Source organism: Bufo gargarizans, chromosome 2, assembly GCF_014858855.1.
Source record: "Bufo gargarizans isolate SCDJY-AF-19 chromosome 2, ASM1485885v1, whole genome shotgun sequence".
Classification (NCBI taxonomy): domain Eukaryota; kingdom Metazoa; phylum Chordata; class Amphibia; order Anura; family Bufonidae; genus Bufo; species Bufo gargarizans.
In genome coordinates this window covers 260,424,022-260,437,944 of record NC_058081.1, presented here as the reverse complement: position 1 = coordinate 260,437,944, position 13,923 = coordinate 260,424,022, and the positions used below count along the sequence as shown (strand labels likewise).

Here is a 13,923-nt window from a genome sequence, read left to right as displayed (position 1 = left end):
TAAACCATGTAAAAACAGGCGCATTAACCATCTGAATTTCTGATGACATCAGCGCTCTGAAGCGCTGGATACGAGTGCCTTGGAGGAGAGATCGGATGCAGGCGCATTCAATTACAGGCTTGGGAGGGTGCCGGCGCATGTGCAGATGGTCCGATTGAGGCCGATGCTGATAAATATCTATCAGGGATGCGCGGGGACTGACGGGATCATGGAATGTAAGAGCCACCCAGAGCAGTGAATAATAATGAGCTGGGCGGTGGTAGGAAATGACCGTTGGGGCGCGGCTGGGCACAAAGGTATGAGAAAAAACGCCCCTTGGGCATAAAGAAATGTGATTGACAGATGAATATAAAGTTGTTTTTACATGGTTTACAATGCGGACAGGGGCTACTGTTATATCATTGGAATACACTTTAGTAGATCTATGACTGCATAGGAATAACTAAATATGTTTATAGGGCCTGTCAGTGTCCCTTTAAGGCTAAAATTCATTGTCACTAAGGGGTTCAAATGCAAATCATGTCCAACAAGATTACAGCAGACACACATTAAAAACCTACAATAAAAAAGATAACTTTTTGGAAGGGTTTTTACAATTTTAATGTGACTGTAAGGAGGTTTAATTGGTAGTGGTCCAACCTTTAGAATCCTCACTTATCCAAAGAATGATAGCATTGTAGCATCCCCCAGCCACAAAGCTGTGCAAGGGAACTGTAGCTGGCTCTATTGACTAGAATGGGGCTATGCTGGGGGTCTATTGTGCAGTAGAAAACTGACACAACAGCTATTTTTATCATAATATATTGTAGCATACCAAATATTTGCTCTTCCCTTCCTGTTCACTGGAGAAAAGTGAAAAAATAAATAAATATGTAGATGCGACAACAGCACCACACTCCATCAAATAGATAGCCGGTGGTTGTTAAGGAGTTAAAATAAAAAAGAGCATACTTTATTTTTTATCTTTCTGTTTTTTGAGCTGTATATAAATGACAGATTGCTTTTGTTTTCAGTTGCAGAAGAAACCTACGTAGAACAACTTGAGAATCCAGATAACCCACTACAGTGTCCCATAAAACTGTATGACTTCTATCGCTTTAAATGGTATGTCTTCAGAAACCAGTTAAGGTTATGTTGCCATTGTTCAGTCCTGCCTTTTGGCTGTTGCTTTTGAATTATCTGCTCAGAAATGTGTGACTTTTCTAAACATATAGCATGTTTTTGGTGGATATTCTCTTCAGAAAGAAGCTTCAGTGATGACAATTTAGTTTTTTTTTCCTGCTTCAGTAACACAGCTGAAATAAGGGGAAGGGAATATTTTCTACAGAAGTGTTTAATTTGTCTTTTGAACCACTTGTTGCTCATTTGATTTAAAAACACACTAGGGAAAGTGGCTCTCCCGTATGTGACGTTAGAGGCCTCTTTTTGAATATACTCTCAAGAAAACAAAAGCAGAAATCTGGTTGCATGGGGCAACTCTGGCATTTTTGCAGAACAGTATGTGTGGCCACTGTTACTATATTATAGGTGCTCAGGCACATTGTTTTTTTTAATTTCTTTTTTATTAACCTATTATAAATTTTACATACAGAAAACCCTAACACCCACATACCCTCCCCCCACAAAATATCCTGAAGAAGCTCTCCATCCGCCACATCCCTCTCCTCCCGGCCACACCATCATTTCAGCGTGACAAATACCTGCTCCTCCCATCAATACATTTGAATAAAATCTTTGATCCTGTTGATAAGATAACTTTTGTTATCGGACACAGCTTCCCTTTTTATTTTATTTTAATTTATTGTGGATAGACATTCCCTAAGTCTTGTAAGAGACCGCCAAACACGGAACCAGATACACACAGCAGGCAGTAGTACCCCTCACACCAATCCTAATCGGTATCTCTGGTGTTCCCTAGATGCCAGCCCAGGGGCATCAATCCAGGGAGTCCAAAGCTTTTCAAATTTGGTCAGAGCACCCCTTTTCCTATAGACCTCTTGTTCCAGATTGATTAGCCAATTAATCTTTATATTCTATTAATCTATATATTCGGTTCTACTAGGACTACCCTCATCAAGCCAATGCTGGGCAATCAGTTTGAGCCATATATAACATTCTGAGATCAGTGATTGGCAGGTCCTCCACGTATCCCAATACACAAACCAATTGGGTCAGATCCAATGTAACTTCATAAAGGGAGTTAATGAGATGCAACACTGTGCGCCAAAAGCCCTCCAGGGCCGAGCATGACCACAGCATGTGTGTAACATACCTGCATCCTCCACACATCAAGGACATTTGGAGTACAAACTGGATCAGGTACTATTGTGACAACCTTTGGGCTTCACTGAGTGAGAGCTGCGGAGTCCTCTCCAATATCTCCTGCCATTGGTTTTCCTCTAACGGCCCACCTCTACTTCCCACTTTGCCCTACTATTCACTGGGTATTCTCGCAGAAATAGGTCCAGTATAGCCTGACAGAGCAGGGAAATAACTCCCAGACAAATTCCTTTGGTCTACAAGGGCAATGATTTTGTTCTGATGTACAGTGTTCAACATATTATCATCATGGTCAGAAGGCATGGCACAGCTGTAGGTACCTATAAAAGTCAGGACGGTAAACCAGCTTCTGTCTGAATTTGCTCCATAAGTTTTAAGAACATTATGATCAAGAAGTTGGTGAACTCTGATAATGCCCCTGTGACGCCAAACCTCCCATACCCTGCAGGGAGCCCAGATGCGGCAACCATGGAGTGTGCCATATTGAAGTATACTGCGTGATGCCCTTTATACCTTGTATGTCCATTACGTTCCACCACGTCTTAGGCAAGAGAAGTATCGTAGACCTGAAATTTCAGCTTTTCTCCCTCTAACGCTTTGTATAGGTTTGGTACCGCCAGGAAGCCTCTCGGTAACCTATTTTGGGTATCTCTCTTCAACCGCCCCCCCCCCCCCTCTTTCCCAGCCCCGCCTATGCTGAGGTTGAGCGGCTAAGAAATACACCCACGGATTCGGGAGAGCCAATCTCCATCAGTTTTACTCCTTTGCAGAGTCTCCAGTCTCCCGCCTCAACCGTGCAGAGCCCCCTCTCCATATGAGCTCCCTAAACAGCTTATTAATTGAGGGAAAAAACCTGAGAGGCAACCATATGGGAGAATTATGTAGCAGTTAAAGTAACTGTGGCATCCAGATTATTTTAAGATTAATCCGTCCTACTACCGACAGCAGCAGCCTAGACCACACATGCATTTTCTGTTTAAATCTTCCTATAAGGGAGGATAAATTCAGCTTCTCATATTCCAGGAGTTTCCTAGACACCACCACCACCAAATACTTAAATTCACTCAGCACTTACAGTCATGTCTGAGCATAAATCACAGAATTATCCATAGGGAGAAGGGACGATTTGCTCCAATTTATAACCAAGCCAGAGTAGCGCCAAAAAGCATCGATCACATCCATAACCACCGTTAGGGATTCCCTAACCTCGGCCAGGAACAGCAAGGCATCGTCTGCATATAATGCAATTTTCTTTTGTGACATGGCCAATGGCTCGATGGCTAGTGCAAACAATAACTGAGATCAAGGGCAGCCCTGCCTGGTTCCCCTGAGCCTGTGCGCACGTGCGGGATCTCAAAGCGGGAGGAGGGGTAGGGAGGGAGAGGCGGCACTGAGGAGTAGAAGGCGGCGCTGGGCACGAACGGCGATGCGTGCGGCCGGGCATCATGCATCCACAGACCTCCCCTGCTTGGGCACATTATTCAATGATTGACAGGTTAGTAAAACCAGTTTTTCCGCAGAATAAAGCCACAAATAGCTTTTATAAGGCCACCTTAGAAATCAGAATGATACCCTGGACATGAGCATATGTTTAGCTCACAGGGCTTGTAGGTGGTGACAGAATCCCTTTAATCATATACATAAATATGATAATTTGGGGCAGAGTAATGAGCCCAGTCCTCCACACACACACACCATAGAGCAAAGTGACTGCATATGTTTGGAAAATGTAATAAAAAGTTCGTGAAGAAGAAGGAAAAAAAAAATAAAAAAAAAAATGAAAACCTCCCGGAAATTAGTTTTTGCAGGTTGGGATGTCTGCACTCAATACTATCAAATGCCTTAACGGCATCCAGGGAACAGATGACCCTATCCCCCTGGGTTTTCCACCGGAATCTGCATATTAAGATATAGGTGTCTGATATTAACCGCCGTGGATCTAGCCAGCAAAAATACAGACTGATCCATATGTATGAGGGAGGAGATGACCTTAGAGAGGCGCATCTTTGTCTGTGGGCAGCAATGATATAGGTCGGTATGAATCCTGGAGGAGTTTTTTGTTTTTTTCTTCCCCCAGCTTAGGGAGAACTATAATAGCCTCCTGCATGGATGCCAGAAGCGCCCCCGTCTTCGAGGCCTCCTGGCATCTGACAGCCCAGGCAAGGATACCTCCTGTAAATATAATGATATATCTTCCTTATTACAACCTAGACGTGACTGATACAGATCGGCATAAAAGGAGCCAAAGACAGACACTATTGCCTGGCTATCCAAAATGTCCGTTCTATCCACCCCCCGTAAAGCAGTGACAAATACCGATGTGGACTGTGCCCTAGCCACAAGGGCTAGTAGGTGGCCAGCCTTCTCCCCCTCATCATAATACTTCTGTCGCTGAAAGGATTGCTTTGTGCGGGCAAGTTCCACAACATGCGAGTTATATGTATCCTGTGCCTCCTTCCAGACAGATAAAGACAGCTGATCACCCTTCTCCACAAAGTTCGCCTCTGTTACCCCCAACCCATTCCCTCAAAAATTCTCCAAACTGTTGGCTTTTAATTTTGGCTCTACTAATTCCCGGAATGGGCATTCCCCTTAGACAAGCCTTCATGGCGTCCCATATCACCCTGCACACGGCTGAGCCTGCATTCAGATTAAAATACTCCTACTGTAGTAGAACTAATGTGTGAACAGTCAATTACCTGTAATCGAAAAGCATTAAATGTCCATAGCCGTTGAGAGATTGGTCCACAGGTGAGGCGGACAGACGCAGGAGCAACGGGGACTGGTCAGACAAAGCCCTAGCCAAGTACTTCACCTCCACAATTTGTCTGCTCACCAACTCAGATCCCAGTGCTTGATCAATGTGTGATAAAGTCTTGTGCGATCTGGTATAGCAAGAGAACTGACGTACATTGGGATGTCGGGTACGCCACAAATCTATCAGAGCCACCTCCTCCAACAATCTACCAAAGGATGATACAGGACCATCGGTGTCTGCCGGCACCCCCCCATATCTATCCCTGTAGGGTTGAATAGTGTTTGTTAAAGGGAACCTGTCACCTCCAACAAACATCCCAAGCCGGCAGCAGTACCTGAGAGTAGCCAGCAACATGTTTGTAATGATCCTTTTCTTCCTGCAGGCAGATGAAGCAAAAGAAACGTTCTTTAAGCCCCTGCCGGCGCGCTTCTCTAGTCAGGTTTGAAGTCACGGAGGCAGCAGCCTCCTTGCTTCAAGTCACGGTAACCAGCGCTTATGCACGACAGTCGGCTGTCAGTCACAGCAAAGGGGCAGTGAAGGGGGTGTGGTTACCATGACTTATGCAAGGAGGCCGCTGCCCGCTTGACTTCAAGCCTGACTAGAGAAGCGCGTCGGCAGGGGATTAAGGAACGTTTTTACAGCTTTTGCTTCATCTGCCTGCAGGAAGAAAAGGATTGTTACAAACATGCTGCTGGCTACTCTCAGGTACTGCTGCCGGCTTGGGATGTTTGTTGGAGGTGGCAGGTTCCCTTTAAAGTCTCTCGCCATAATAATGGGTATATCAGGGTTATCATTAATAAATGTCAAGGCACCTCTTAACGCCACACTGCTATAAGGTGGAGGTATATATAGTGATACTAATAGATACTCCTGCGTGAAGATGGTACAGTGTATGCAAATAAAGCGGCCTTCAGGGTCAATACTGGACATTTGAACCTGGAAGGGAATTGATTTATGGACCAGGACGCTAACCCCTCGGTAATGGCTAGATAACTCTGAATGGAAAGTATGACTCATCCACGACCTGTGGAATGCCCGTGCCCCCTTCTTCATAAAGTGGGTTTCTTGCAAACATACGATGGCAGGTAAATACGGGCGTAGATAATCCATCACAGCAAATCGCTTTGACGGGTCACCCATGCCACGCACATTCCAGCTCACAATATTAATTACACTAGCCATACTTAAACATCAGAAATATGACCCAGCTGATAACATAATAGGAGCTTTGTAGATGAAGGCAATACACTGGTGGTATGGTATGTCGGGGGGTAATAATTCAATTAAGAATTATTAATTATGGTCATAAAAACATAAAATGTATACAATTTGTCATAATTCTTAAAATCATGACCTGGTGAATTGTAGACAACCTAATTGATACAATTCACATCTGAGGCCAACTATTTCCTCAGATAATAAGTTCTTTTGACGCGAGATGACGTTAATGATAAAAATGCAGTTCTGCATTATACAATAATACACAGGTATAAAAATATGCAGATTTATTGCTTACAAGGTTATAAACATATATAAGTAAATAAACACAATGATACATGCAAATGAATATATATAGCGTTAATATAAAGTATTACAAGCTTAACAATATATGTGAGTGGAAATTACTTGTCACATTATAACCAAGCTATTATTAGGTTAGGATATCAAAATATGAACATAAGTTATATACATTACTCTGTTCAGAGAGAACCTCATATCAGGATGGGCATGTCTAATCCTAGACATCAATATGGAATGCTGAATGCATTCCGCCCCCTCTACCCAAATACACATCACATGACTTCAAGATGGGCAAATCCATACAAGGATATGACTTAGAAGAGATAACTGTATCCTTCCACCCCATCCTGGACTATTTTCACACACATGACCTTTGGTAAGACTATTAAGACAAATAACAGGGATCTAGGATCTTGATGATAAATTAATGTATTTATTTATTCGCCAATCTAGATGGTATAATTTCACCCACACTATCAAATTGGTCTTACAGAAAATGATATTTCATTTTTATTGTCTCTTACCAAGTCCTGGTAGGAATCTCACTTCTGCTCCTAGAAAAGCTGAGTGGTCCATCATAGCGCATATCACCATGGCTTTCATCCTGATAGACCCTTCTAAAGAGCTTAACTTCTCTTTTCTCTTTCTCTCCTCTCTGTGTACGGTTTATGATCACAAACTTATCAGTTAGACACACCTTCCTAGTTTGGAACTTTCCAATCGTTGTCGGATGGGCGTGACCATTGATAAAAAAAGACATCATAACGTTACCCATAATGGACTTTTGCTACTGTTGTAATGTCACCTACTCATACCTAGGTGGCACTGCACGTAAGCTATTTGCATCATAGTATAAAGGGTTAACTTATGCAAGTCTGAATAAAACGTATTCTATACATTTGACCTTAGAAGCTTTAATTCAAAGCTATAGGGATTAATTGTGACACTTGTAGCAATTAGAGACAGACCTCTAGGCGTCTCTCTGAATGTTTCTCACACTGTTGATTTATGTATCATAATAGTATAAATGGCCTTGTTTTCTCAGAGAGATCAGTACCTCCGGTCATACCAAAGATGTGAATAATTGTTACAAAACACACATCTTCACACTCTTTTAGAGACTAATATTCTCCTAATGAGAAATATATATATAATATACTGGATACATGTTGTCTTCATAACATATGTAATTATGTATATTACTTTATATTATATTGTTATATGTCCTACTGATTGTCTTATGCTAAGGACTAAGGCTCATTAAATGAATACATATATATTATGTATTTTGCTTCACTAATAAATACCTAATGGTATAGGTAATTATCACCAGCTGCATAGAGCTTATCTTTATCTCCCGTCATAAATTTATAAGTGGACGAGGAGTATTCTTCTCAGTCTGGTACATTCATGAGAAGAATAACACTAAAAATTAGAAACCTTTTGTGTGACCTTACTTCGGCCTACTCAAGACATACAAAATTGTAAATATAGTCGAGTATGGCTCTTAAAGGCAATGAACATCCATCCTGACTAGAATAATTGGATATCAATGTATTAACCTATGAAAAGGCACAGCAAGTACCAACAAGCAGGCATGAAATTGCAGATACAGAACATCAAAACGGACATGGTATAAAAAGTCCCCAGAAAAAGGGAACAACAAAAACCAGAACCAGAAAATCGTGCCTGCATTGCATCATCGAACAGGCTGAGGCACAAGTCCTCCATGAAACCGGACATAAAAGCAATGTTTCAAACTAATTCTGCTGAGCGAGATTGTCCCCCGCCATAAAAGGATGCCCATGCTTCGTGGGCAGTTCAGTAGTAGAACAGTAGATGGCTAACTTCCCAACAGGTTACTCAGTGATAACCGAGGGTACAAACTTGAAATAAATGGACGGCCATCATCTCTCCTCCTGCCGAAGCTGACGTTCATGCTGGTCAATCAATGTGGCCGTGTATTTTGGTGCATTGAAGAAATGGACAGATCCCACAGCAGCCGTCCGCAGACGTGCCGGGTACAACATAGAATAGGACACTTGCAAATACCAGTCACTATTTGACATCCAAGAACTGGGTCCGCTTCTTTTGGACTTCTGCGGAAGAGTCTTAGAAAAACGCAATTGTTCGCATTAATGGTGATGTCAGGGCGGTTTCTGGCAGCTTGCAAAATAGCATCCTGGTCCCTGTAGTTAAGTAACTTAATCAGAACAGGTCTTGTGGGGTGCTTCAGGTGGCAAAAGTCTGGTGGGGACTCGGTTCACCCGGTCCACCGCATATAGTGGTGAAAGCACCTCTGTGCCAAAAACTTATTTAAGCCAGTTCTCAAAGTAGGACATAGCATCTTGTCCCTCAACTTTTTCAAGGATCCCCAGAAGTCGTACATTGTTGCATCTAAGGCGGTTCTCTAGGTCGTCAGTCTTGGCTATCAATGCTGAGATCTGCTGTTCATGGGTGCGGGATGCCCTGGTTAGAGGGGGCAGCTTATCTTCCACCTCACTGACGTGGCCCTCCACCTCTGCAATTCTTTCATTAACTTTCTGCAGGTCATGTTGAATAAAGGAGAACTCCTTGTTGTAGCTCTGTCAGGGCCACTCCACACTGGGTAACTGCCCTGAAGACATATTTTAGTGTTGGCTCTGCACTCTAGGGGGATATGGCCCCCTCCTCCTCTGTCAGAACTGCCTCCTCTGCCCCTGCCACTCCAACCGCCATATTTTCATCTTGGGCTCCTCCTGCAGTAGCCTTCCTCTCTTGTCTGGATTGCCTCCTCCACCTCCAGATCCTCTTCCATACAGGGCTCCTTCAGCTCTTCCCTGCTTCTTCACAGTGAGGAGCGTGCCGGCGCCATCTTGCGCACCGCCCTCAGCACCTCCTGCCGTCTTCTTACTCTTCTTAGTGTTTCCTCTGGCCATGGGACCCCACCAGAAGGACACTGGTCAATAAATGCCGGTATGAGGAAAATGTGGTCAGCCCCAGGAAGGCTCGGGTAAGCTCACAGAGCAGGCTTTTGTTACAGGTGGCGGGAGCTAACTCGCGCTGCTGCCGCTCACATCCCAGGCCACGCCCTAGCTTAGGCACCTTATCTTTGGAGGGAAAGAGAGAAAAAACCTGGTGTATGTAAAATTCAGCCTCCATGTATAGACGGCATGTTCTCTATAGATGCTTCCCTTTTAAAAGACAAAAAAAATTCTGCAGAATCTATACCACTAGATGCAATCCCTTAAATGTTAGTCACACAGACTTTTTTTTTTTAGCTGTAGGATACCTTCTTTATTAGCTGAGTAAAAAGACTATTTAGATATCTTGGAATTATGTGGTGGAGAGATATCTGCATATTAATAAGGCTAGGTTTTCATTGTGTGATCCAGCACCCGATGGCTCCCATTGACTATAATCAAGTACGTCAGGTTTCCTCTATGGTTTCTAGCGCTATGCTACACAAAATACCACCTGTGTGCTGCCCCCATCTATAAGTACATTCCGCGACCCTGCAAAAAATAGAACATGCCCTATTCTTGTCAGATTTACAGACGAGGATAGGACTGTCCTCTAGACAGCTGAGAAAAGGCTGCATGCTAACAGCTGGCATCCGTGTTTGCAGATCTGGGATTTGTAGACCCCAAAACTTGGCTGTATGCATGAGCCCTAACAGAAATAGAATAATTGTCTCCAATTTTGGTTGTTTGAACGCTCCATTGAATGCATTTGCTGGCATAACTGGGAGATTAGTTTATGTTGCTCGAAAACACTTTTCTTATAAATCTGAATACACCATTTCTCCAGTTGCATCCAGAGATGCTTTTGTTTGACCTCACAGGTTTCATGTGACTACGGTTGAGCGAATTGGGTTCGGTTTGCTGTATCAGAACCCGATTCTTTTAAAAACTTTGTGTATGGGCTCCATCCTACTGTAAAATGTATGTGCTCCACGGAGGTCTTTCTGAAGTTTCAGCAAATGTCTTACTTCGTCTCACCTCTATCACGAGTCAATTTGTTTATTGGCATAAATTACTGTATCAAAATATTAAACCAAGCTCTGCCGCGTACCTCATTAAGGCCTCTTTCACACTTGCGTTGTCCGGATCCGGCGTGTACTCCACTTGCCGGAATTACACGCCGGATCCGGAAAAACGCAATTGAACTGAAAGCATTTAAAGACGGATCCGTCTTCAAAATGCTTTCAGTGTTACTATGGCAGCCAGGACGCTATTAAAGTCCTGGTTGCCATAGTAGTAGTGGGGAGCGGTATACTTACAGTCCGTGCGGCTCCCGAGGAGCTCCAGAATGACGTCACGTGATCCATGCGCTTGGGGCGCCCTGACGTCACTCTGGAGCGCCCCGGGAGCCGCACGGACGGTAAGTATGCTGCTCCCCACTACACTTTACCATGGCTGCCAGGACTTTAGTGTCCCGGCAGCCATGGTAACCATTGAGAAAAAGCTAAACGTCGGATCCGGCAATGCGCCGAAATGACGTTTAGCTTAAGGCTGGATCCGGATCAATGCCTTTCAATGGGCATGAATTCCGGCCTTGCGGCAAGTCTTCAGGATTTTTGGCCAGAGCAAAAAGCGCAGCATGCTGCGGTATTTTCCCCGGCCAACAAAACGTTCCGGTCCGGAACTGAAGACATCCTGATGCATCCTGAACGGATTTCACTCCATTCAGAATGCATTAGGATAATCCTGATCAGGATTCTTCCGGCATAGAGCCCCGACGACGGAACTCTATGCCGGAAGAAAAGACCGCAGATGTGAAAGAGTCCTAACTAAGCTGAGTTCAGCTTCGTAATTTGATACATTAATTTGTGATTAAACGAATTTGTGATAGGTGAGACGAAGTAAGTCTCATTATATTTGCTGAAACATTGGAAAGACATCCGTTGAAGACCTTTTTTTTTTTTTTTTTTTTTTCCTCAGTAGGACGGAGCCTATATTCTTAACAAAGTTTTTAAAAGAATCTGGTTCAGATACAGCTATCCGAACCTGATTTGCTCAACCCTATTTGTGACTATTGTGGGATCTCCTGCATGATGGTGACTAGGCTTTCTGCAGTCTTTTCTTATCTTTATATTCTGCCTTTAAGAAAATGTAATGTACTTCTATGAAAAATTAATGTATTTAGATTTTTAATATTAGAATATCTGTGCATAGGTGACATAATGTATATTAGCAAGTATTCCCATTTTCAATATGACTGTTACTCATTTACTCTTCTTTTTCTTTTCAGTCCTCAGGGAGCCCGAGGACCCACCGATGCCTTCTATTTGGTCCCTGAACCAGTAGTTGCACCTAATAGCCCCATCTGGTACTCTGGGCAGCCTGTAAATGAGGACGTGATGGAGCAAATGCTGACTCGTATTTTACTTGTTAAAGAGGTCCAGGAAGCTCATGCTTCATCCCGCATTTCTGCATATTAGTGACTAGCTTGTACTATATACCTGTATTTTGAACTTTGTATATACAACTGTTTGTAAAGCATGAAGAATCTGTGTAGACTCTTTACTGTACTCTATCCCACAGGAAAAGCAATTGCTTTGAGAATACAGAGCATTACTGACCACAGTCTGTTGATATGTTTGCAATGTACGAAAAGCACATTCTGCAGATTTTTTTTTAGGACATATAATTAATGCTGACACTACATGGAGCACTATGTAACACTGTATATGCAGTGCTGAAATCACTTGTGTGGAGTAAATTTCCACTCCAGATTTACTTTTTTATTTTATTTTTTGTAAATATTCTGCATTTTTTGTGCGCATATAAGCGAATGCATATAAGATCAATTGTTATCTTAAGTCTTATGATTAAGAAATATGTACGATACGGAAGACTTTATGAAATCATTGTTTGTAACAAGCGCTTAGCATTTGTATAATTTATTAATCAGTTTAGTGCAATGCAACCATAATCATGTTCTGAATGAAACATGCTGAAATTATGGAATCGTACTGTTTTTTTCCTTTACGAAAGGAGAAGGCTTCCATGACTGGCCTACTTGCAGAGGAACAGAGTTTCCAAGGAAATACTCAGGTCTTTGCAAGAAATAGACATTCTAAAAAAAATGTCTACATGCGATGGGGAGATGAAACCATGTTATTTTGTTCTTTTTTTTTTTCTGTTCATTAGTTGCTGTTATGAAAGAAAGTGTAAACCGGGTTCATGGGAAACTTCAATGCTGTTGGATTATTTCCAGCCTTTGTGTTTGACGTAGTGGGTGTAATTTGTGCCTAAGTAAAATGTCACTACGGATTTGACACTTTATTGGTTAACACCTACATTTGTGTTTGCACAGAGGGATTGCACATCATGCTGAGAAAAGAAAAACTATACAACCTTACCTCAAAAATCCAGTCATGCCGTGCCTTAACACAATCCAGGCACTTGGATTTCTTTCAGTGGTGACTGTAATGTAAATTTTGATTACTTGTGTTTTTAGTAAGTTCACTTTTACAGGGAGATTTGTATATTTTCACAGAAGATTTAACATGGAAATCACTAATAGGTAAATGAGTTTGTTATATCTGATGTATGCTAGATTTCTGGTATCTTTGTTATTTAATACAGATTGAGCACTAATTTTGATTTGAAATAAAAATCGCAATTGAATGTATTTTGTTGGCTGTAGAAACCTATTTAATTTGTTTTATACCATTATTTAGATTTTATCCCTGGATGGGCCTTGGTGCCTTATTGTTGTAAGGGTATATTCATACAGCAATATGCCTGGTTTCTTAAGTCTGTGTAATTTTATTTTATTTTTCCATATCTTATCAAAGGAGGTTTTTGAAAAGTTGTATACGGTACATATCCAGCATGGTCTGGACTTGTGGCTGAGCGAATAGATCTAGAAGAAGGCTTTAGAATAGATTTAAAATAAATCTGTCACCAGAATCATCACCATTTAACTAAAACTATTGTTTTGCAGCACTTACTACCTCCTTTCCAGATGTGCTTTTCTTTACTTCCTGCTTGGTTTCCTATCTTGAAAAAATCCACTTTATTCCTTATGCAAATTAGCCAGTAAGGTTTCCAGAGGGGTGTTATTTTTGTTCAAAAGTGCCCAAGAACCCGACCCTCCCACCCCCATTGAGTAGGCAGGCCCGCCCTCCAGCAGAGCCCAAGCACGCCTCTCCTTGGAACATACTCTACGCCCCCAGCAGTGCCTTCCCTCCTCCCACTATATCACAAACAGCAGATAACCCCGCCCACTCTGGCTTTTAGCATCGCTGACCAATCTCGCCGCACTCCTTTTCCAGCAGGGGATGAAATGGTCACTGGGTTCGGCACGTGCCCAGTAAAAAATGAGGCGGATTTCGTCAGTTGCATCGGAAGAGCGGAGGCAGTGGCAGTGTTCGG

At 42.6% G+C, this 13,923-nt stretch overlaps 1 protein-coding gene across 2 annotated transcripts in view; it reads left to right on the top strand.

Annotated features, from left to right (window-relative positions):
• Positions 1-13,177, top strand: part of LOC122927912 (transcriptional regulator QRICH1-like) — a 39,257-nt gene extending 26,080 nt beyond the window's left edge. For both annotated transcript variants that reach the window (XM_044280247.1, XM_044280246.1), the window contains exons 9-10: positions 1,014-1,104; positions 11,792-13,177. In XM_044280247.1, coding sequence (XP_044136182.1) covers positions 1,014-1,104; positions 11,792-11,981 — 281 coding nt within the window. In that variant the 3' untranslated portion in view covers positions 11,982-13,177. The remainder of the gene's footprint in view (positions 1-1,013; positions 1,105-11,791) is intronic.
• Positions 13,178-13,923: the final 746 nt, after the last annotated feature.